Genomic DNA, 24250 nt, shown 5'->3' with positions numbered 1-24250 from the left:
GTCTGCTTCTCTGCCTACTTGCGATCTCTGTCAAATAAATAAATAAAAATCTTAAAAAAAAAAATGATGAAATTGTGATCCAGCACTAAAAGCATTTATAGCCATATATATATATATATATATATATATATATATATATTTAGTTCTGACCTATATATTTTTTTTAACCTAGGCCTCTGCCAATTTTATATACTGCCAATAATTTGGTTCAGTTTTAAATTTTTCAGAATAGTTATATTATGCAATAGCTTAAAAATTTCTTTTTGTTTATTGCAGTTTATTGCTTTTTGTGTATTGCAGGATTTGTTCACAAAAAAGGACATTAATGAAAAATCTGTTTTGTAGACATTGTATTTTTTATTGATTTCTCACTTTTCATTTATTATTATTTTAAGTTATCTCTACACCTGGGGCTTGAAGCTACAACCCCAAGATCAAGATTCGCACGCCCTGCCAACTGCGCCAGCCAGGCCCCCAGTTTCTTTCTGTTTAAACCTCTTTTTAGTCCGAGTACAAATTAATGCAGTAACTTTATTATCCATATAATGCCAAGCACTTGGAAAACTGCTTCCTTTTTATGTGCTAGACACAACATTTGTCATGTGGACTTTTCTCACCATAGAGGAGATAGTAGCCATCTTAATTTGAAAAGTAAAATGAGAAAGCATAATTCAGATACTGATTTAAATGAACAAGACAAAATGTCAACAAATATTTGATGTCTTTATAGATGTTAGCTTTTTAGCCATAGATATTTTGTTTTTACATAGAATATATATTTGATAATCAGTGCTGTTAATACTGAACAGATCGCTGGGTCACGTCTTTTCGATGCCTCCATAACTTGGGAAAGAAAGCTCATGTACAAGTCAGGTGGACAGAACATGTACCAGCAGTAAATGGATGGCACTGGTATTCTACATAATAGTAATCTGTTGGGGTCATCACCTACATAGCTTTTGTGGTTCTAAGAGTATAGTTGGGAAAGAATTTTGGAAAAATTTTAAATAGATCTTAAATGATAACCAAGGTTTGTTCATTTGTTACTTTAAAATTCTTACTGGAATAGGAAATGATTTAATTTCCCCTCCAGTACTGTCAGTCTTTTTCCAGTTGGCCTTTTCAGGATTTTGTTGTAGATGGCTTTTTATTGGCTTCAGCCCCAGTGGATGCTTGTTTCAGCTTAACCTTTCTCAGCTAAACCAGGTGGTGGTGAGATAATAACTGTTATCTATTGATCACTTACTGTTTACTGTGTACCAATGACCTAAATGTTTCACATGTTTCCTCATCTAATCCCTGCAACAACCCTGTGAGTAGGTGCTACTATTAATCCATGTTTAGGATGACATAATTGAGATAGAGAAGTTAAACTTGTCCAGCTTCCCCATCCTCCAAAATTCTGACATTTTTTTGTCTGCTGTCTTCAGTTTTGTCTTCACCTATCTTTTCTAGTTTCTTTAGTATCATTTACTTGAGTCTTAGGAAGAAACTGTCCTGTTGCTTATAAATTGGGGAAGGGGAGAATAATTTTATTTTACTTGAGTATTATTTATATAATGAAAATTCAGCCCTTTTAGGTATATTGTTGTGTTAATTTTGGCAAATGTAGTTGTATAATCAGCACAGTCAAGATGTAGAATATTTTCCTCACTCCAAAGTGGGTTTTTTTTTGTTTTTTGTTTTTTTTTTAAAGATTTTATTTCTTTGACTGAGATAGAGAGCAGAAGTAGGCAGAGCAGCAGATAGGGGGAGAGGAAGAAGCAGGCTCCCTGCTGGGCAGGGGGCCTAATGCAGGGCTTGATCCCAGGACCCTGGGATCATGACCTGAGCTGAAAGCAGCTACTTAACCGACTGAGCCACCCACGTGCCCCAGAGTGTTCTTTTTGATACCGCTTTGTAGTTCTGGCTGTCCCTCCATCCCTGTTTTGTCTTTCTGTAGTTTGCCTTTCCTGGAATATAGACTGTATTACAGCCAAGTTGCTTTCTGTCATTCTCTAGCTGTTTTTCTGTTTTCTGGGAACTGGGAGTTGTCTGGAGAAGGTCTTGGATTCCTGTAGCTCTTGGCCTAGTTTTCTGGGCTTGTCCAGTTCTACCTCTTCTCTATTACACTTTTGGCTTGCTTATGCCGTTCATACTTGGATTCGATATTCGTAAGAGAATTTGCCTGTTGTGTCATTTAAAGCATTAAGGTTTTTTATTGAGAACATTAATCCAGTCTGAAGCTCAGAAGTCAGAATCCTTTATATGGGGAACGATTTAGACTGGTTTTATAAAGTAGGTTCTCAGATGGATGTATATACCCAGTCATAGCAGGACTTAGTTCAAAACTGGGCAACACAGTAGCCAATAACTTGGTATGTTTGGTCTTCTGCTAGGGAAAAAAATTAGGAGGAGTTGAGAAAACCAGGAAATTCGTGTGTAAAAATTTGAGTCATTAGATTTTTTTAAATGTTGGCAGCTAATTCTGTATTTTGGAAATAGTATATAGGCCAGATATATCCATGGGCAGCTGGCCTGTGCATCTCCAAGTTTATTCATATTATCAAATGTATTTTTTTAATAAAGATTTTTATTTTTGTCAGGGAGAGAGAGAGAGGTAAGCAGAGAGAGAAGCAGGCTTCCTGCTGAACAGGGAGCCCAATGTGGGACTTAATTCTAGGACCCTGGGATCATGACCTGAGCCAAAAGCAGATGCTTAACTGACTAAGCCACCCAGGCATCCCTACCAAATGTGTTTTAAAAATGTACATGTTTCTTGGGTACATGCATGTGTTTCTGAGCCTGAGTGGCTCAGATGGTTAAGCATCTGCCCTCATCTCGGGTCATGATCCCAAGGCCCTGGGATCGAGTCCCACATCAGGCACCCTGCTGCTTGGGGAGCCTGCTTCTCCCTCTGCCTCTGTGTCCGTCTGCCTCTCACTCTCTCTCTCTCTCTCTCTCTCTCTCTCTCTGTGTGTGTGTGTGTCTCTCATGAATAAATAAATAAAATCTTTAAAAAGTACATGTTTCTAAATCTATTCCTGAAAGTTCAGTAGTTCATGCTGCTTTGAATTGAATAAATTGTATTGATTCTTTTCTCTATTTCTGTCTTGTTTTTATACTTAAAACATTTTCATACCATCTCTGTCCCCCTCCCTCCCTGCTTCCTTCTCTTCTTTCTTCCTCTCTCTTTTTTCTTCATTGATACAATTTTTAACCTTAAGAGATGTTTTCCTTTTTAATATTCTGGTTCCTAAGGCTTTGTGGTTGCATTTGCCATAATAATTGCATAATAGTGTATCTGAGAGCTTTGGAAAAAATGTGTCTTCATTCATCCTATAAAGAAGGCTCAAAGAGAAGTGCCTGAAGATGTACAGTGATTTGTTAGTATAGGAACAGAATCAAAATTATATGAAAACCCTTGTGTTTTGTCTGAGTTAAGCTGATAATGGAAGCACATTTACGGAAACCTCTTAGGGAGCTGACTGAGGTGACCTGATTCTTAACTAATTGAAGTACCAGAACAGAATTCATCCTTCATTTTGCTTAAAATATAATCGGCTAAGTAATCGTACTTTATCGTGTGATGAGAAGATTTATTTAAACCAGAAATTAGTACAACGAGAGAGCAAGAATGCTTCCGAAAACTGCGTCTTTCATACTATTGTAGAGGGCTGATTATAGGCCAGTGTGTGCTTCAGTGTCTTCATTTATAAACTGGGGTAAAAACTTGAGGTTTTAGGAAGATTAATGAGATGATAATTGTGAAGCACCTGTGGGAGCTCTTTTACCCTATCAGCATAATTTAAGGTGCACTAGTTCTGTTGCAGTACAAGGGGAGGAAATGTCTCTGACTTGTTCTAAATTAGGCCAGGTAAACTCATATACCCTGGCAAAGAAGCCCTTGTTCATGAGTGATTTTCCTTTTTTTTTTTTTTTTGGTTGATTTTTGTTGTTATCCTTTAGTTATAATCCAAGCATACAAGGCCAGAGAATTTATAGTACCATTTGATATGTTTTTAAAGTCTTAAATGTATACTGGTAATATCCAACTTGCCTTTTTTTTCTTTTATAATTTGGGATTGTGTTTCTAAGCTTTTAAAACCAACTATGGTAGTTGATCTCATTTTAATTATTATATAAACCTATAATACTTTATTCTCCACTTGATGGACATGTAGGTTATTTTTAATTTTTTCCATATTGACCATTCAGCAGTAATCATCATTGGATCTTTTTCTTTATGTACACATACAAAACTTTATCTAGGGCCACGTTCCTAGAAATGAAATCGCTGGGTCATAGGGTGTGTGTGTGTGTGTGTGTGTGTGTAAAACTTTATTAAATATTGCCAAATTATTCTCTGAGCAGTTGTACCAACTCCTGCCAACTATACAAAAGTTCTCAAATCCCATTGCTCCACACTTTCCCTAGCACTTGGTATCCTTAGTCTTTCTCTTATTGCCTGCTATGTAAGAACTCAGTTGATTCCCCCCCCCACTTCCTATATTAAAATATAGTTTACATGCAATAAAATTCATCCATTCCCTGTATATGACTTGATTGAATTTATAGTAATAACAAAGTTGTATATCCCCCACCATCAAGATACAAAACATTTCCATTATCTTTTTTTTTTGAAAATTTTTTTTTTAGATTTTTATTTATTTATTTGACAGACAGAGATCACAAGTAGGCAGAGAGGCAGGCAGAGAGAGAGGAGGAAGCAGGCTCCCTGCTGAGCAGAGAGCCCGACGCTGGGCTCGATCCCAGTACCCTGAGATCATGACCTGAGCTGAAGGCAGAGGCTTTAACCCACTGAGCCATCCAGGCGCCCCTTTTTGAAATTTTTTTTTTTAGATTTTTATTAAAACATTTCCATTATCTTTAAAAAATTTCCTTATATGTCTTCAGTCTCTCCCTCACCAGTTCTTGGCCATGACAACCACTGAACTATACTTTTTTGTAACTACATTTGCCTTTTCTGGAATTTGATAAAAATAGAATCATGCAATAAGTAATTTTTTATGTTGGATTTGTTTCACTTAGCATATTTTTGATTCAGTATGAATATACCACAGTTTATCCATTCATCATTTAGTGGATACTTGCGTTGTTTCTGGTTTGGGGCTATTATGAATAATGATGGTATGACTAATACATAAATCTTTGAGTCAGTTGAGTTTTAATTACCAATCTTCGGCAATCTTGCTGAACTTCAATTAGTTTGAATTTTACTTTCTCAGATTTTCTAGACAGTGATATCATTTACACATAATGATAGTTTTGCATTCTTTTTTGTAATCTTTATATCTCTTCTTGTGCTTATCAGTGTATACTACCTAGGATCTCTAATACAATGTTGGATGGAAACAAAGAATCAGTTTTAGTGGGCAACCCTCGTAATTCCTGACTTGAAAGGTTAATGGTATTAAGTCAGAAGTTTCACCATTAAGTATGAGGTTTGCTATGGGTTTTTGATCATTATTAGCCTTAGTCATGTTAAAGAGTTTCACCTCTTTCCAGGTTGCAAAGAAATTTTATTATGAATGGGAGTTCGGAGTTTGTCAAATGGATTTTTGACATATATTGAGATGGTCATTGGGCGTTTCTTAAATCTTGCATATGTGGCCTTTTAAACTTTAAGCTTACTCTTTCTGGAGTTAATCATTTAAAATACACTTTTTTTTTTTAAAGATTTTATTTATTTATTTGACAGAGAGAGATCACAAGTAGGGAGGAGGCAGGCAGAGAGAAAGGAGGAAGCAGGCCCCCTGCTGAGCAGAGAGCCCTATGTGGGTCTCCATCCCAGGATCCTGGGATCATGACCTGAGCCCAAGGCAGAGGCTTTAGCCCATTGAGCCACCCAGGTGCCCTTAAAATACACTTTTAATAAATCAGATTAAAAACTTCTCTGTTCTTAATATATTTTAATGCTTTCTCCATGACTCAGATTGTAATATGGTATGCCCTTTATCTGTCATGAATAATGTTAATTTTGACTGTGAATTACTTAAGACATGAGCCATGCCTTAATTACATTTGTGTTTCCCACGGGATCTTCCACAGTATATTGCAAATAACAGGTCCTTAATAAACGTTGAACTGGACTAAGTACTTAGGGCTACTGTTCTTTGCTAAATAGCCACTATCTGTTGTGTGTCATGAAGTCTTACGTTCCTCCCACCCCTCACTATCACGCTGGCTGTGGTTGTAACTTTCATGTGTCATTAAAAAAATAAATAACCCAAGCTTTAAAAACAGATCTAAATTTCATTCACTCATCAAATATTTGTTGAGTGCCAACCAAGTACTAAACTTAGCTTGGAGCTACCAGTAATGCAAAATGAATATGAATGGATAGTCAAAAGAACCTTACAGCCTGGTGGGTAGAAGATGTGTATGTGAATTATTCTAATGCAAGGTAGGAAATGATCACTAAAAATTAAGAGGAAACAAAAGAGATTAGATAGATTTTGAAGACCCAGTAGCTCTTTTAGGAAGTACATGATTATGGTGCATGAACTTGGGTCTATGATGTGGTTATTTGAAGACTTAGTTTCTGATTCTTAAACCATGGTTCATATTGTTGAAGTGCTGAACAGATGACTTGTGGATAGTGAAGCATTTTATAAATTAAATTCTTAGAGAAATTTCATTTTTTTAGTTGTCCTTGTCCAGAAATGTGATTTTTGAATGAACATGAGAATTCAAACTCCAAAGCATGGTATATAAAGCCGCTTTGTGATCTGCCCCAGTTAACCTCTCCATTCTTAACTTCTTGTACCCTCCCCACATATTGGACATGCCAGCCATAGCACATGTGTCCCCTGGAGATGTCATGCATTCTGGTTCCATGATTTTATTCATTCTCTGCCTTCAATATAATGCCCTTTAACTCTGTGTTCTCTGTGAGTAATGAGCATTTGTCCTTCAACATTCCAGTCTAGTATTTTCTCCTCTAGGAGATGTACTCCAAACATTGTCTCCTTTTTTGTGCTCTGCATTCTTCTGTTAGAGTCCATATCGTGTTTACGTTCTCTTTGTGTGTATTTATTTCCCAGGCTGATCCGAATGATCTCTTTCTCAGCAGGGGCTATATACCAGTGCCTAGCACAGCTCTTGGCACATAGTAGACATTTATAATTTGTTCTTGAAATTTGCTGACCAATTAAAAATGATATACTAGAGGTGCCTGGGTGGCTCAGTTGTTAAGCATCTGCCTTTGGCCTGGGTTGGAGCCCCTCATTGGGCTCCCTACTCAGCAGGAAGCTCCTTCTCCCTCTCCCACTCTCTTGCTTGTGTTCCCTCACTCACTGTGTCTCTGTCAAAAAAATAAAATCTTTAAAAAAATGATACATTAAATGGCCTGGAAACTTGTCATCAGTTTGACAGTTGGGGCTGTATATTTTTTTTTATAAGTGTCTGCCCATGGTCTTTGGATATTCATTTATGTGTTGCTAGAGAAGGAGTCTGCCAAACAGGGTGGGTGTTATACGCACATTTGACTGTCTCAGCAGCTGATACCAAATGTTTGGAAATGACTATTTCCATCTGTCATCTCCACCCCCCCCCACCCTGCCTCCACCCTAAAATTAATTATGCTAGGAACTGTTTCTTATCTCCTTAGGTATTTATATCTCACAAGGGCTCAAGCAAAATATTAGACTTTATCATTCAAGTTTCATATTACCTTATGACTCTGGGGAATTCTTGTAACTTTCTGTTTACAGATGGAATATGTTACATGACTTGATAAATTATTCTAGGCTTATTCTTTTTACATACTACTTCGTAGTACACTTGTCTTAAGTACATATACAGTACATTGGCAAGTTCACCTACTAACAGCAGAGTGTTAATGCTCTCACAGTGTCTGATCCAATCCTCAAGTTGAAAGGCATTTATTCCACAGTGTTACATTCTGTGTGTAAAACCTCAGTTAATCTGAGTGTTAATCAGTCTAGCCCTGAGTGTTCTTGGCTGTTTGGGACAAATGGGATTGGACTTTTCCTTAGTGGTATCAAGTTGAAATTCCTTGTCTTAGCATTGAAAAATACAACTTTAGCTTTCTTTCTTTCTTTTTTTGGACTTGGAGCTTTCATTCTTTAACTATATTCTTGTTTCATCCATATCCAGCATTGTTGATAACAGTTTTTCTTCCTTTTTTCTTATATCCTGTTTATCTGTAAAGGTGTGGATCAAGTCTACATTCTCCCTTAATACAGCCGACATTGATTTTTCTAAGCAAAGATCAGAGTCCTATCCTCGAGAGGCTATACGTACATACTACTAACGAGAACATCTTCTATCACGTTGTTTTTGGGTCAGTTGGAGCCTTTCTTCTGCTGTCTGTACAATATATCTTGAGCCATGAGTTTGATGACACAAGCAGCTAATCTCAGTTGTCGGCTCTTTGACATGAACCTGGGTCCAAATCAGAAATTTGCCATAAATCTGAAGTGACAGAGTGACTGAGTTAGAAGGGCAACGGGAGTATTTAAAGGCCTGAACATTGTGACCCCATTTGACATTCTGAGGCTAAATTATTTTTTTGAGTGGGTCCAAATCAAAATTCTAACTAACTGCATGTCTTTTGACTTAATAAGCTTTTTTTTTTTCTGTTCACTCTTTTTCTCATTTTTCTACTGCTTCTATCTTAAAAATGAAGACTTCTGTCAAACTAGATTTGTTTTTTAGGGTATGGCAGGAAAATTAATAAGAGCATTTCAAGACTCCAATTGTTCAAAGAATTTGTTTCATATTAGTTGTTCTGTCCCTTAATTTCCTGTTACTTTTTCTTGTGTATTGTTAGGAGTGGTTTGATACCTGCTATGAAATATGAACCACCTGTAGCAGGCTAATACATAATTTTATAATATAATATAGTGCACACTGAGGGTTGTATATATAAGGCTCAGCACCGTAATATTGTATGACAGAGTTGGGTTGTAGCCTTTTCTGAATTTTTAAATGTTAGAAGATATTTTAGTCACCAAAGTTGTGCACAGAAATTAGGAATCATGCAGTATGTTAACCGCTCGGGAGGTATGAGTAGCAAAGGTGTTGAGAGAAGAAGGTAGAACTCTACCAAGAGACTGATGGCTGTGGTGAGTCCTGGCACCACCACCTAATAATTCCTGGGTTGATTTTGTTACGTATCTGGGTCCATTGGTCTTTCTTACCTTTGTCTATAAAATGATCATCCTTTTCAGGCTTCTTTGAATCCTGACCCTTCTGTGATTCTGACTGGAGATATGATACTGACCATTGTTGGTCTTTTTCCTATTTTAGGACCCAGATGAAGTGGTACCAGTTGGCCAGAGAAGAGCCTGGTGCTGGTGCATGTGCTTTGGACTAGCATTTATGCTGGCAGGTGTCATTCTGGGAGGAGCATACCTGTACAAATACTTTGCACTTCAAGTAAGTGGAAAAATGCTAAGAAGGACTTTTTGCCTTTCCTTCATGCATATTAGAAAGTAGGTCCAAATTTGTTCTAAGCCTGCATTTTTTGTCTGTGGCCTTTGGCCAGGGTGATAGTCCTGTTTTAAAGTTGTGTTTTAAAAATCTGAACATACATTTGCTGAGCCTATTGGGCAGTCACTAAAAGCAGAATAATGTTATTTTGAAATGTTGCTGACTAAAGAGGACAGATTATTGGATGATTTTTCAAAATTGACTAGTCTTCGTTTTCCTACTCTAGTTACTAAGGTATACTATGTATACAATACATCAGACAACATCAAAATGTTGTCATATTGATGGATTCTAACTTGGTAGCCAGTTTGGACTTGCCTACAATTTGACTTTACTCCTGGACACGGGACACACTGGCACCCCATCTCTCTGCCTCTTCCCCAGCCATTGATTTTTCTTCAAGGGTTGTGTAACTTCAGCAGTGATGTTGAAGTAATTTGGGATGAACATTGATAACTCAGAGTGTTTAATAGAAATCCTTAATCCTAGTGGGTTAAGACACATACTTCTTCTAATGATAATCATGATTTATGATCTCTGTTTTGTGATACATTTCTCTTAACAATGTTAGTAGGTTTTTTTTTTTAACATTTTAAAATTTGAAGAAACCATGACATAGATTTTACTAAATTTTTTTACATAGATTTTTTTTTACATTTACATAGATTTTTTTACATAGATTTTTTTTTTACATTTTACTTAAAGATTTTACATTTCCAGAGGAAACACTTCTGCCTTAACGTTTTGTTATATACTCATAGCCTTCACATAAGCTTTTTAAAAAACAGTCTTTATAATGATTACTGTAATCTGATATTTCCACTTAATTATAATACATTTTAAGGAAAAAGTCTCAACTACCTATATTCCTGTAAAAATTACAGAAAAACTATCCCTTTTTTAGCTAGTAAGGGAAAAATCATTTAATCACTGACTCACATCAAAAAGTCTTAAAAGTGTATTTCAGAAGAAAAACATTTATTTAAAATACATTTTTTCATTAAAAATAATGCCTACAGGTAGAAGTAGGCCTATGTATTTCTTCAGATTTACTTGTCACCAGATGAATAATTGCTTTAAATTCTATTTTTGTCAACTACAAAAAGTAAAGGAAAAATCAGCTGTTTTTCTCTTTCTGAAACGACTTTTTTTTTCTTTATAATACTTCAGAACCCCGTTTTAAAGGATATGTTAGCTCTGTAATTAAACTGTCTGACTTGTCATCTAAAAGAGTTTGCAAGCAAAATACTATTTAGATAGCGGTGGCAGCTTAAGTAATGCCTACATTTAAAAACCTGTCTCCCACTGAATTGCTTAAATAGTGTTTGAACTCTCTATAGCCCGATGACGTGTACTACTGTGGAATAAAGTATATCAAAGATGATGTCATCCTAAACGAGCCTTCTGCAGATGCCCCGGCTGCTCGCTACCAGACCATTGAGGAAAATATTAAGATCTTTGAGGAAGATGAGGTTGAATTCATCAGTGTGCCTGTCCCAGAATTTGCAGACAGTGATCCTGCCAACATTGTTCATGACTTTAACAAGGTGAGCCAGGTGCCTGGAACTGTTTAAAAAAAAAACAAGGGCAGATTTTTAAACTAATGCTCTTTACAGTTTTAATTTCAGTATTTGCTAATTTCTCTTATTTAGAGATGACTTGTTATTTAAAGAAAAAATGGACTTGGGTTTCTTCTGCCTTATAAGATATAAACTGTCCGACATCTGATGTTGAGTCCAATTCTGGCTGCTGCTCTTTTGCTAGTAAATTGCTACTATTTCCTCCTCACCCTGTTATCTTAGCTAAGGGGAGATTCATGGTCCCATTTCTTTTCTTTTCTTTCTTTTCTTTTTTTTAAAGATTTTATTTATTTATTTGACAGATAGATCTCAAGTAGGCAGAGAGAGGAAGGGCAGCAGGCTCCCTGCTGAGCAGAGCTTGATCTCAGGACCCTGGGTTCATGACCTGAGTCGAAGGCAGAGGCTTTAACCCACTGAGCCACCTAGGCGCCCCCATGGTCCCATTTCTATGTAGCATTTAGTAACTTTAGTTCTGTATTATTTTCTTAATCAGTTTTTAAGTTCTCATTCTACATTTCCCCTAGTGTTGAATATTGTTATGCAATGCAGAAAAGATGAGGTGAGAAAACAGTGAATCTCCCAAATTTTCCACCCAGTTCCAAAATTTTACCAAATTAATTTACTTTTTCTCATATTTGACACTTGAACTCTTGTCTCTTCTATATAATTCTAATTCACTATCACATCTAAGAAAATGAACATAATATAGTATTATTTAATATCTAGTTGATATTTAAATTTCCCCAATAATTTTTGTCCCAGGAATGTTTTGTTTTCTTAAACCAGGATTCTGAAATTCAGAAGTGTACGTATTTTCTGTGAATTTTGCATCTGTATATAATTTTGCCAGTTTAAACACTCAGGAGGCATAGTACTGAAGTTAGCTTTACAAATATTTAATGCCTCATAAGTACATGTGATGAATGTTTATAAAGTAGATTAAAAAATACATACTTCAAAATAATAAGCCTGTCCAAAACAAATAGTAAATAACTAATACTGAGCCCTTAGAAATCTAAGTGTTTACAGGATTTGATATAACTCATTTTAATCCTTAAAACCATCCTATGGGACAATCTTTCTGAACCATAAGAACACAGAAAAATCACTTAATTGACTATTATTTCAGTTTCTCTAAGGATGGTAGTAATTAGTACCATTCTAGATGCATAGGAGAGAAGTTAATTTTTACACATAACAGATGGATACGTTGGAAGGTGTTAGGGCTTAAAAGTGAGAGAAGTGACTGTATCTCTTAACCAGATGATAGCTATTTGCAGTTAATTTTAATAGTTTTATTGTTAATCATTTATAGAAGCAAACTCCTGATAAGAATTTTGTTTACTAGTAGCAATAATTTTTTCCTCTCATTACTACCTTCTGTTCCTATCCTACCAAATACTTCATTTCTTGAAGTGCAAGTGATTTATATGTCCTAAAGCCAGCCCATTTTAATGGTATAAATTATTCTTAAAACTCCAGGTGCTGCCTCTGCTACAGATAGTAATCTAATGAAAATGTATCTTTCTCTTTCCAGAAACTCACAGCCTATTTAGATCTTAATCTGGATAAGTGCTATGTGATTCCACTGAACACTTCCATTGTTATGCCACCAAGAAACCTGCTGGAGTTACTTATTAACATAAAGGTATAAGGTGTTCAGATATTTTTTTTAAAGCTTTTATTTATTTATTTATTTGACACAGAGAGAGAGAGTGCACAAGCGACAGGCAGAGGGATGGGGAGAGGGAGAAACAGGCTTCCCCCGAGCAGACAGCCTGATGTGGGGCTCAATCCTAGGATCCTGGGATTATGACCTGAGCCGAAGGCAGATGCTAACTGACTGAGCCACCCAGGTGCCCCTGTTCAAGTATTTCTTATGAATAATGCTGTTATAGGATCTTAGAATTCCCAGTTGAGATAATAGTCCTATAAATGCCCATCTCACCAGAAGTATAGCTAAGAGCTTTATAAAGAGGAATTAAGACTCAGGATTTTGGGGTTTGTCCTTTTATTATTTTATATTTTGAAATAAAATACAATCTCTTAAATTATTATCTGAGTTTTCCCAACGGGCCTGATAATAAATAGTAGGCTTTCAAGAAATAAGATCTATGTTGCAAACTATTCAACTCATGGACAGTATGTAAATAGACAGGCATCACTGTACTGCAGTAAAACTTCATTCATGAAAACAGATGGTGGGCAGTAGTTTGCCAGTCTCTATTCTGTATCTTTCCTCATCTGTTCAGTGTATCCTTTGAGGTATTCATATAATATTTCTTCCAAATATAGGCTGGAACCTATTTGCCTCAGTCCTATCTGATTCATGAACACATGGTTATCACTGATCGCATTGAAAACATCGATCACCTGGGTTTCTTTATTTACCGACTGTGCCATGACAAGGAAACTTACAAACTGCAACGCAGAGAAACCATCAGAGGTAATACTTTTTACTGTTAAAGTCCTGGCAGAAAAGTTTGTCGTTCACTTCACTGTGTCAGACCAGATTTAGATGTAAGCCGGTGTATTGTTATCAGTATGTTTGCCAGGAGTGAGAAAGTAGAAGTATTGTGTCATTATACGGTATTTCTAGATTTCCAGAGAATCATCTGAATTCTGAATCAGCTCTTTTCCGATAGAGAGAATTAGGTGAATGTGAAGTGTCAATGCCTTGAGATACTGTTACCTCACTTTCCATGTGGTCACCCAGCCCAACCTTCCATCCCACCACTTCGGTTCATTGACACTGGGCAAGAGTTCTTCTTGTCCAGGAGGTCTCTGGAGAAGCTCTGAAGCTATGTGCTCAGGGACCTGGATTCTAAACGTAATCTTTTGGATCATGTTGAAGATAGTCACAGTCAGGTTAATTACAAGGGAAATTGGCTGAAGAAGAGCATTGACACAAGTAATGTAGCTTTGCCAGATCATTTAATCTTTCCTTTTTTAACCTGAACAACAAGAATGACAGTATCTCCCCATTTCCTTTCATTTCCTTTATAGTTGATGATTTTTTTTAAAGCCAGATTTACACATATGATGAAATTCACCCTCTTTAGTGTGCAGTTCTGAGTTTCAACAGATTATTACCACAGTCAAGATACAGAATATTTCCAGTACCTTCGAGGTCATAAATTTACATATGACATTATTATTAGTTGCTAAGATCTATTAAGACACTTAGTTTAGACAAGAGAGGAAAATTATTTTCTCCAGTAACTGCAGAAATTCATCTAATATATAGAGTAAAATGTTTTTATATGTATAAATAATATAACTGATGTTAAGTATGAATTACTTAACCAGAAATTTAAAAATTTTTTCCCTCCCCAACAGGTATTCAGAAACGTGAAGTCAGCAATTGTGTTACAATTCGGCATTTTGAAAACAAATTTGCTGTGGAAACTGTAATTTGTCCTTGAATAGTCAAGAAAAACATTATGGGAGAAAAATTTAATATCGCAGCATAACCCCCCACCCTTTGTATTTTGTGCAGTGATTATTTTTTAAGATCTTTCATGTAAGTAGCAAACAGGGCTTCACTATCTTTTCATCTCATTAATTCAATTAAAACCATTACCTTTTAAAAATCTTTTCTTCTTTCCAAGTGTGGTGTCTTTTATCTTGAATTAGTAGTTGTATGAAGTCATAGATGATACTACACTTCACCATAGATCTTATGTGTTAGGAAGAATTTAAATTTCTTTGAATCATTTATCCAGATTTTTGTGTTTGAATTAATGCATTTTCCAGAGGAGGGGTTATCTAAAGAATAATCATATATATGCATACGTAAAAATGGACCACAGTGACTTATTCGTAGTTGTTAGCTGCCCTGCTACTTAGTTTGTTAGAGCATTTGAGCACACATTTTAATTTTCCTCTAATTAAAATGTGCAGTATTTTCAGTGTCATATTTAACTATTTAGAGTATGATTTCCACCTTCATGTTTTAATATCCTAGACATCTACTGTAATAATATTTTAGAAAATGTTTGGAATTTAAGAAATAACTTGTGTTACTAATTTGTATAACCCATATCTGTGCAATGGAATATAAATATCACAAAGTTGTTTGACTAAAGGACTGTGTGTTGTTTTTCCCATATAACAAAACCAAAGAGTTATTTGGTTCTTTATATCTTAAGATAATCCATGTAAAAAAAGTATTTCTTGAAAGTTCAGTTCACTATTACAGTGGGTAAAATTGTAGATTTTGTAAAAATAAAAACAAGCTTTTAAAATAAGTTACATTCTTCATGGGTACTATTGAAGTAACATCTAAGACTCAACCTTGACAGATGCTGTGTAATACATTTAAACTAATGTTTTTGTAGTTAATGGAAGGCCTGGCTATTCTTAACGCTAAAGTTCCCAAGGAGCATAAAATATACTGCTTTTCTGTGAATGTCTCCCTCACAAATGGAGCATTTCAAGTTACAATGGTGATTCTTTTATTTCCAAGGTTACTTTCTACCTGAAATAGTTTAGAATCCACCACCATTTAAAATATCTAAGAGTAATTTTGGGGTACCTGGGTGGCTTGGTTGGTTGAACCCCTGACTTCCTGATTTTGGCTCAGGTTGTAATACTGGGATTGTGAGCCTGGGCCCTTTGTTAGGCTCAATGCAGAATCTGCTTCTCTACCTCCCTCTCTCTCTCTACAGCCCCTCCCCCTACTCTCACGCTCTCTCTAAAATAAATAAATCATATATAGATAGATACATAGATATATATAAAATATATATTTGTAATTTCACTGTAAATTCCTAAGATAAAAAAATTTCAACTCTAAATTTAGGAAGTCAGAATTTTGTTTCACAAACCCCGTAACAGCTTGGTCTAGGAACCAGTTCTAGTCTTAAAAGACATTTAATTTCTGGCTCCTGGTTTTATTCCAGGAATTGCAAGAGCTTCAGGCTAGTCAGATATTACAGAGATTGAGAATTTATTTTAGAAGAAAATATATTCTGATAAAATGAGAATTGTTTTTCCCCTACCTTCCAGGCTCTAAAGTTTCTTGTTTTAGGGGGCTGTGAACATTTAAGAAAACGTTATTTATTCAGCAAATACCTACTAGCATCCTTTATATGTTCGGCAGGTAGTGTTGAAGATAATCTGTGAAGAAGAAAGACAACTGCTGCCTTAGAGGAGACTCATAATCTCGGGAAAGGAAGTGGGACTAGATAGCTAATTACAGTACAGTTGCGATTGGTGCTGTGAAGGGGAAGAACAGGTCCAGGAACTTCGGGAGCATTCACGAGGGACAATGAGCTATGTGGGATGTGAGGTGCATGGAGCTAGGGTATGGAGGACCTTGTATGCCATTTTGAGGACGTCCTCCACTAGATTATGAGCTGCTCTTGAAGGCTGGTATTTTGGAAGGAACATTTTAGTTTCTATTTTCCCATGGATAATAGTAGTGCTCTGTTAGGATAGATAAACTGCTTGTAACAACCCCCAATATCTCAGTGGCTTCAGACAGTAGGAATTCATCTATTTTTAATCATACTCCATTGTGACAGGAAGGCTCTAGACTCCCAGGGATCCAGATTGCTCTATCCTGTAACAGTGTCAGCTTTGACTCCTCAAATCTTGGTGGAAGGAGAGGAGCTAGAGTGGGAGTTACTGCAGGGTTCTGTGTCTGGGCCTGGTTTTGTGACCCAAGGCCAGTGGTAAGAAAGATAGGGAAATGTAGTTGTCCTGTGTGTAAATCAAGAGAACCATAATGATTTGTTGCACATACGGCATTGTCTTTACCACCAATGGACAATTCGAATGAATGAATAAAGGAATGAAAAAAATTGCAAATGAAGTTCATGCATGGGGGTGCCTGGGTGTCTCAGTGGGTTAAAGCCTCTGCCTTTGGCTCTGGTCATGATCCCAGGGTCCTGGGATTGAGCCCCATATCAGGCTCTCTGCTCAGCAGGGAGCCTGCTTTCTCCTCTCTCTCTGTCTCTGCCTGCCTCTTTGCCTACTTGTGATCTCTGTCTGTCAAATAAACTAATAAAATCTTAAAAAAAAAAAAAAAAGTTAATGCACAGTTCCATCACACAAATAATCATAACAAAATTTTGGGTGCGTGTGTTTAAAACTTACCTGACTACAATAGTGACATGTTCTTGGTGGATATGGAAAATAGGTGAAAGTACAAGGGAAACAGAAGTTGTATGTTCCCTACCAAGAACTTAACTGTGTTTTGTTGGTTATTTTGGTGTGTACATTCCTTATGTCTCCACTGTTTTATAGTCTTACACTTACTAATCATAGACACTTTTCCATGTCATTGACGATTCTACGTTTTAAAGGCTGCATTGTATTTATGTAGGTGTGCCATAATTTTTTTAAATTTGATTTTATTTTATTCCTCAGTGTTCCAAGATTCATTTGTACCATAATTTTTTAAGGCGTATCCTCTTACTGGTAATTTTAAGACATTTTTGCCAATAAAAACACTTGATGAGTTCCTTTTAATAAGCCTTTATACACACATCCATGACTATTTCCATCCGTTCTTGCAATTTTTCCTTTTCCATTTGCTCTTCAAAAAATTAGTCAAGTTTTAGATGCAAATAGAAATCAAGTACTGTCAAAGGACCTTAAAAGAACAAAAACGGCAGTCTCGTGTCTCCTTCCCTATGTCCAGATCAGACTCTTCTGTTAATTCTGATACTGATTTCTATTTTTCTCCTCATACTTGTAATGCTATCTTTAATATCTCTTAAGTTTTTCTTCCCAATCTGTACCTTTCATTTCCTATTCTTGTCTGTATTAATTGAGGACTTCCAGTATGATGTTGAGAAGAGGTGGTGAGAGGCAGCATCTTTTCCCTGTACCTGAGAGAGCTCCTAGTTTCTCACCACTGAGTGTGATACTAGCTGTAGGGTTTTTTGTTTTTTTATAGTCTTTATCAAATCAAGGAAGTTCTCTCTACTCCTGGTTCACTGAGAGTTGTTTTGTTTTGTTTTTAGAGTTTTTATCATGAATAGGTATTGCAGTTTGTCAAATGCTTTTTCTCTATCTGTTGATAAGATCATGTGATATTTTTTAGTCTGTTGATGGTGGTGGATTACATTAATTGATTTTTGAATGCTGAACCAGCCTTGACTATCTTAGGATAAATCTCACTTGATAAGGTGTTTAATTATTTTTATACTTTTTGGGGTTTGATTTGCTAATACTTTGTTGAATCAATGTTCAAGGGAGATTTTGGTCTGTAGTTTCTTGTAGCATCTTTGTCTGGTTTGGGTATTTGGCAATGCAATGCCCCCCTCTTTCTTCCATCCTCCTCTCCAGTCCCATTTTCCAGGGGAGACCATTGTTAATCGTTTAATGTGTAACATAATTACCTAGTGAGTAAGAAAAAGAAAATGACTTCCTCTGGTCGGATGATGTGGGCTCATGTGTCATGAATTGTGTGAGAAGCCCAGGCCAGAAACTGTGCTCTGTACAGACTCCAAGTCATCGACCTCCCAACGTCTTCTGGTTGGCCTTCTGCAGTCATGGTGTAACCCACTTAACCACATCCGCTTCCGTGCCCCCTACAATTCATTCTTTATGCCACAGCCACAGCAGTTTTCAAAACACAAATTTGATGTTTGATCAATTCCCGTGCTTTCATGGCATCCCCTGGCTCTTAGGATTTAATCCTAAAAGTTACTTAATCTACATGATCTAGTCCCAGACCACCTCTCCAGCTTCACCTTAGCACTCCTTGTTCTTTCCATTCTGCCACAACGGCTACATTAGTTTCTTAATAAATGCAATTTTCCCTCCCTTGAAGTTTACTCCCATCCGTTCCTCACTGTGCCCATTAGTTGGCTTCTAGTTGACTTTCAGATAGTTCAGTTGGGCTTTCCTCAAGAGAAACCTTTCTTGAAGCACTAGGAAAGGTTCTGTTTTTTATATTTTGTCATGCTTGCTTGTTTGGGTAATATTATTTCCCCCACTAGACTCAATATATATAGGATGGCTGGCACACAGTTGGAGCTTTTCATTATCTATTGAGTCAGTTAAACACTCCTTCCTGTACCACCCTAGTCTTGCCTACTGTCAGCTCTATTCTAGATAGTACAGCATTTCCCAACCAGTTGTCTATACTGGCTCTTCCAGAATCTTTGCTGGCTTTCTCACTCTGGATCTGAGTGAGTTGATTTAAATATTAATCTGTGTTTTTTATAAATGTTCATGAGAGTGTATGTTGCACATGGGGAGGAAAAAAACAAAACAAAACAAAACTTTCCAAGCCCAAAATTCTTCCCTGGCTAAACTTCTGTTCACCACTTAACTGTTTGTTTCCTAATCTCTGCTTCCTGGTTTGGTGAATTTCATGTGATCTGATGGCCCTGCCTGAAAACTCTCCTCTTTCGGCCTGTCCCCACCCCCACTCCCACTCATCCTTCAGATCTCAGACTAAAACATTTCTTCAGAGAGGCTACCATACTTCTTTCTTTTAACTTCCATGTTGCTTCATTATCTGTCTCCTGAAACCTTCCATGAGACTTAGCACAGTTTGTGCACCATTGTGTCTTCTCTACCTGGCACATAATAATAGGTCTTAACATTGAATGAAAAAACAATTATTCATGGTCAGCTATAGCTAGGAAAACAAAAACAGTTCAATATCAACTCATTAAAGCCAAAATATATATATATTTTTTTTGGCAAAGGATCTTCAGCACTTGAATGGGCCATGTTCAGTTAATAATGCGCTATATTTTGTGGATCAGTTCATTTAGCTGGTGAGGGCTTTACTTGGAGGCTGCTTCACCCTGATGGGCTCACGGTACAGACACAGCCTTGTTCTAGATAAAATGTGCTGTGGGGGCCATATTAAGGTTTTATAGGATGGATGTAATAACACACTATTTCTCCTCAAATGTTACAAACCAAGTTTGTCTTTTTCCCTGCCATGTCATTCCATGGAAGTTGAGGCCAGATTCTTCCATCTTCAGAAGGACACCAACATACTTTTTGACCCAGTGGTTACCAAAAGTGGTTAGAACTAAGTTTTTAAATGTGGGCCAAAAAGGAAATAAATAAAAATTAAAATGCAGGCACACTGCTTGGTTGTCACTGGAGATAGGCTATTTGTACTTATTGGGTGGGGTCACAGATACTAAATGACTTAAAAACACAGCAAAGTATTGCCTTGCCTAATTAGTCAATTATACCCCTTCTGGGAAGCACCGGATACTCAGAAGAGTTTCTTGAATACCAGGGATAAAGGCATCCATTAAGCCCTTGAGTCTGTACAGCCAGGCATAGTTTTCAATTTGGGCATGAATATGGCGGTTTCTTCGAACATTTTTTTTTTCAATAACAAAACATATAATTAGCGAAATACAAGTTCAGTAGCTAAACCCCACGTATCTAGTTTTAATCAGCTCCAGAGAATATTAAACTCTAGCCAACCCCTAATTATCTGATACCTAACTCCTGTCACAAATCCAGCTGAGGCATGAGGGAGGGTAAGCCTAGGAAATCTGAGAATCCTCTGTTCCTTGGGAATGAGTCCAGATTGTATCCCTGCAGCCAGGGCACTCTAGAAAACCGAATACCTTCCTTTAACTCCCTGTAGAAATGCCTTCATAGAACCAAAACTCAGTATCATCCTCTTGACTTTTGTTGAGGACTAATAGAAATAAAAATTAACCAAAAGTGGTTCTTTTATGGAAGTCCTAGTGAAGGTATTATGTAATATCCAGTGTTTCTTACCCAAATATCTTAAATTTGGTGTTAGGAAGAGTTGTTTTCTCTTCCGATACGCACTAATACTAGATAATAGAGCCAAGCAGTTTGTTTCCCTTTTGCCTCGGTGGCTGGGAAACTCAGAACAAAACTGTGCTCAGTTAGATTAATTGCTTTTAGCCTAGGATTTCCTGTTACATAACCTTTTCAGTAGCTGGCTCATGTTCTGTTGCATATTTTAGATAGAATTTACGTGTGATAAAATGCACATGTGTTCAATGAGTTTTAACAATTTTGTATGTCTGTTAACAATGATCAGAGCATTTTCGTCACCCCAGAAAGTTTGCTTGTGCCCCTCTGCACTCAGTGTCCACTCCTATTGCAACTACTTTCTGGTTTCTACGGCCATACGCCAGTTGTTGACTGTTCTTGAACTTTACTTGAATGGAATTATTTTAGTCTGGCGTTTTCCACTTGACATTGTTGACATTCTGTGCAGTTGCTTGAATCAGTAGTTCTGTTTAATTACTGAGTAGTAGTTCGCTTTTAAATATACTTCAATTTGTTTATCACTTCTGCATATGGATATTTCAGTTGTTTCCAATATTTGGCTATTAGAATAGTTGTTTTGAACATTCGTGTGGATTCTTGGTAGACAGCTCATACTCATCTGTATGAGAAGAGTGGATAAATTATAATATATAACCAAAAATACAGTAGGCTCCTATGATTAGATTTATAGTCATTAACTTACAACACTAAAAAAAACCCTACAAATACCAACTTCCCATTGTTTTTAGTATATGTGCTGCCAAAGTGAGCATGATTTCCCATTGTTTTTAGAATTGAAGGCCAAGCTAGATACATAACATCCCTTCAAACAAACTTCTGCAGTTCGGATGACTTCTCATTTTGATCCCTTATAAAGTATAGGTTGCTATCTTTTCATTCAAATCCCCATTTCCCTTGCCCGGTAGTCATACCAGACACTGTATAAAAAGCCAAACTTGATTTCCTTCTCTAAACCCAGCCCTCCCATGGCTTCCTCATCTCAACTCCTTTTTCAGTTGCGCAGTCAAAAAAACGTGGTCTCATCCCTGATGCCTCTCTGTTTCATAAACATCACATGGAATCCATTGGCGAATCTGGTGCACTCTGCCTTCAAGATGCAGAGTATTAGCGATGCAGCGTCTCACTCTTCCTAATGCTAACATGCTAGTCAAAGCCACTCTCATTTCTTGTTTGTATTGGTGCCATAGCCTCCTAACTGGTCGTCCTGCTACCATCTCTGGCCCCTAGAGCCTATTCTAAACAGCTGGGAGGGATTCTTTCTCAATCTCGGTTACGTCAGCTCTGCCTGCTCAAAACCCAACATGCCCATTGAGAATAAATATCAAAGTTCTTACAGTGGTCTACAATGTCATAAGTAATCTGGCTTCCCAGAACCTCCCCTCATATCTCTGACCACTCTCCCCGTTTCCTGCTCCTCTCCAGTCACACAGCAGCCTACTTTCCTTTGCACTGACCAAGAGCAATCCTCCCTTAGGCATTGCACTTGTTTCTGGGTCAGGATTCCCACTCCCCTCTAGCCTTTCCATATATCCCAAGGCACAGTGCCTTACTCTGTTCTTCTCTGGACTCAACTGTCTCTTCATTCAGTAAGTCTTCCCTGATCACCTTTCTAATGTGAGTCCCACCTTCCGCCCCAAAGCCAGCTATGTCTGTCTGTATTACATTCTTATTTAGCACCCCCCGCCAAGGCCAGACCTTGAAGACTGCTTCAATAGGATGGGCAGAAATGCTGATGAGAATTTGGCTCAAGTTTCCTGAAGCAGCTACTACCCAATGCAAAGAATAACAGAGTGGTTGAGGATACTTCCCCATAGCCTCCCTTGTTTTCTCATGGAGGTTCCTCTGGGATTTGGTGGTCTCCACAGCCCCCACATGGAGTGAGATGTCCACTAGGGTAGGGAAGCATAGAACTGTGGGCTCTGCCTTGCCCTTCACTCCCTCGCAGCTGTTCAACAACCAGAAACAACCTGTACTATCTCACTGCTCCACAGTGTGCCTCATCAACAAGGCCTTGTAGGTGTGTGTCCTTTCGGCTTTGACAATCTGCCATCTATGCCTGCACTCCAGTAGGCTCTAAGAGTTTTGCAGTCTGCCCCCTTATGGCCACTTTTGGCCATAACCTACCACAGTGCCTTATTTTCTCCATGGTGCTTATCATCATTATCTGACCTATTACATATTTATTTTTTGTACTTGTTTATTGTCTGTCTCTCCAAGTAAAATGTAAGTTCCCTGAGAATATAGACTTTTTGCTAATAGAATAGTACCTGACGCATAAATACTTACTGAATTAACTTTTGTTCAATGTACTTAACATGGTTTTATGTAGTCTCCGTCTAAAAAATAGTCATCATTCTATATAGATTTAAGTGGCTACTAATGTCAAACTAAACCAACCTTCCCTTTTTGCTTTTCTCTTTACTTTTAATTTCAGAATCTTTTTTTTTTTTTTAAGATTTTATTTATTTATTTGACAGACCGAGATAGGGTGAGAGGCAGGCAGAGAGAGAGAGAGGAGGAAGCAGGCTCTTGAGCAGAGAGCCCGATGCAGGGCTCGAGTCCAGGACCCTGGGATCCTGACCGGAGCAGAAGGCAGAGACTTTAACCCACTGAGCCACCCAGGCACCCCTTAGTTTCAGAATCTTATTTAGAGGTTGGAATGGCCACGGGAATGCAAGTTGCATATATCTCAGGTTTAGTACAAGTTTTGTTGGAGTGTTAAAGGGAGCTGGTAATTGTGTTTTCAGTAGCTGGAGTAGGAAAAAGAACCGCTATTCTTATGTTAATATCTGAAGTTCAAATTCTCTCTAATGTAGGGATCTCTTGAATGTGATAATGCCGAATCACAACCAGAGAATCAAAGATGGCAAAGACTGGATTGAAATTCAGATTGATTCACAAGTAAACACCTCTTGGAAATAACATTCTGAGGAAGGTCCTGCTTCTTTGAAAATCCGCATGTTTTGGGGTCTGGATGGTGTGTCTTGTACAGAGATTTGAAATAGAAATTGTAGATTTTTATTGATTTGTTCCAATAAATAATTTGATCAAGTGTTTAGAATATCAGATCCCTCAAATATGTAATCCTAATTGTGATCTGTTTTTTCAAAAAGTCAACATTGTTTCCATAGTAAAATATTTTCTCCTAGATGACCCAGGAAATCGAACTCCGTAGCGGTCAATACGTAATATTCATTGAGTGTCCATATGTACGTATAGATTAAGCTCTACCTAAAGCACTAAGCTCTACCCTAAAGCAGTTTGCAATTTCTGTCTGCCCAAGGGTCTTATTCGTTGAAAGGAGAATTATAACTAAGCTTGACTCTTTCTCGGTAAGTCTCCCTGCTTCCAGTGGAAAGAAGAATGTTGACTAATAAAACTTTTCTAGGTCATCTCCTTTCAATAATATGGAAATGATTAAAATTTGTTTTGCAAATTTTGAGAGA

The 24250-nt window shown here is 37.2% G+C and overlaps 1 protein-coding gene across 1 annotated transcript in view; it reads left to right on the top strand.

The window, feature by feature from the left end:
• The window catches only part of ITM2B (integral membrane protein 2B), a 28371-nt gene extending 13245 nt beyond the window's left edge, over positions 1-15126 (top strand). Inside the window, exons 2-6 of the mRNA XM_045978128.1 lie at positions 9277-9405; positions 10800-11006; positions 12577-12687; positions 13335-13485; positions 14379-15126. Of these exons, the coding sequence (XP_045834084.1) occupies positions 9277-9405; positions 10800-11006; positions 12577-12687; positions 13335-13485; positions 14379-14464 (684 nt within the window). The 3' untranslated portion in view covers positions 14465-15126. The remainder of the gene's footprint in view (positions 1-9276; positions 9406-10799; positions 11007-12576; positions 12688-13334; positions 13486-14378) is intronic.
• The last annotated feature ends 9124 nt before the right edge of the window (positions 15127-24250 follow it).

Source organism: Meles meles, chromosome 14 (assembly GCF_922984935.1).
Source record: "Meles meles chromosome 14, mMelMel3.1 paternal haplotype, whole genome shotgun sequence".
Lineage (NCBI taxonomy): Eukaryota > Metazoa > Chordata > Mammalia > Carnivora > Mustelidae > Meles > Meles meles.
The sequence above is the reverse complement of the archived record's forward strand: the minus strand, read 5'-3'. Positions and strand labels throughout refer to the sequence as shown.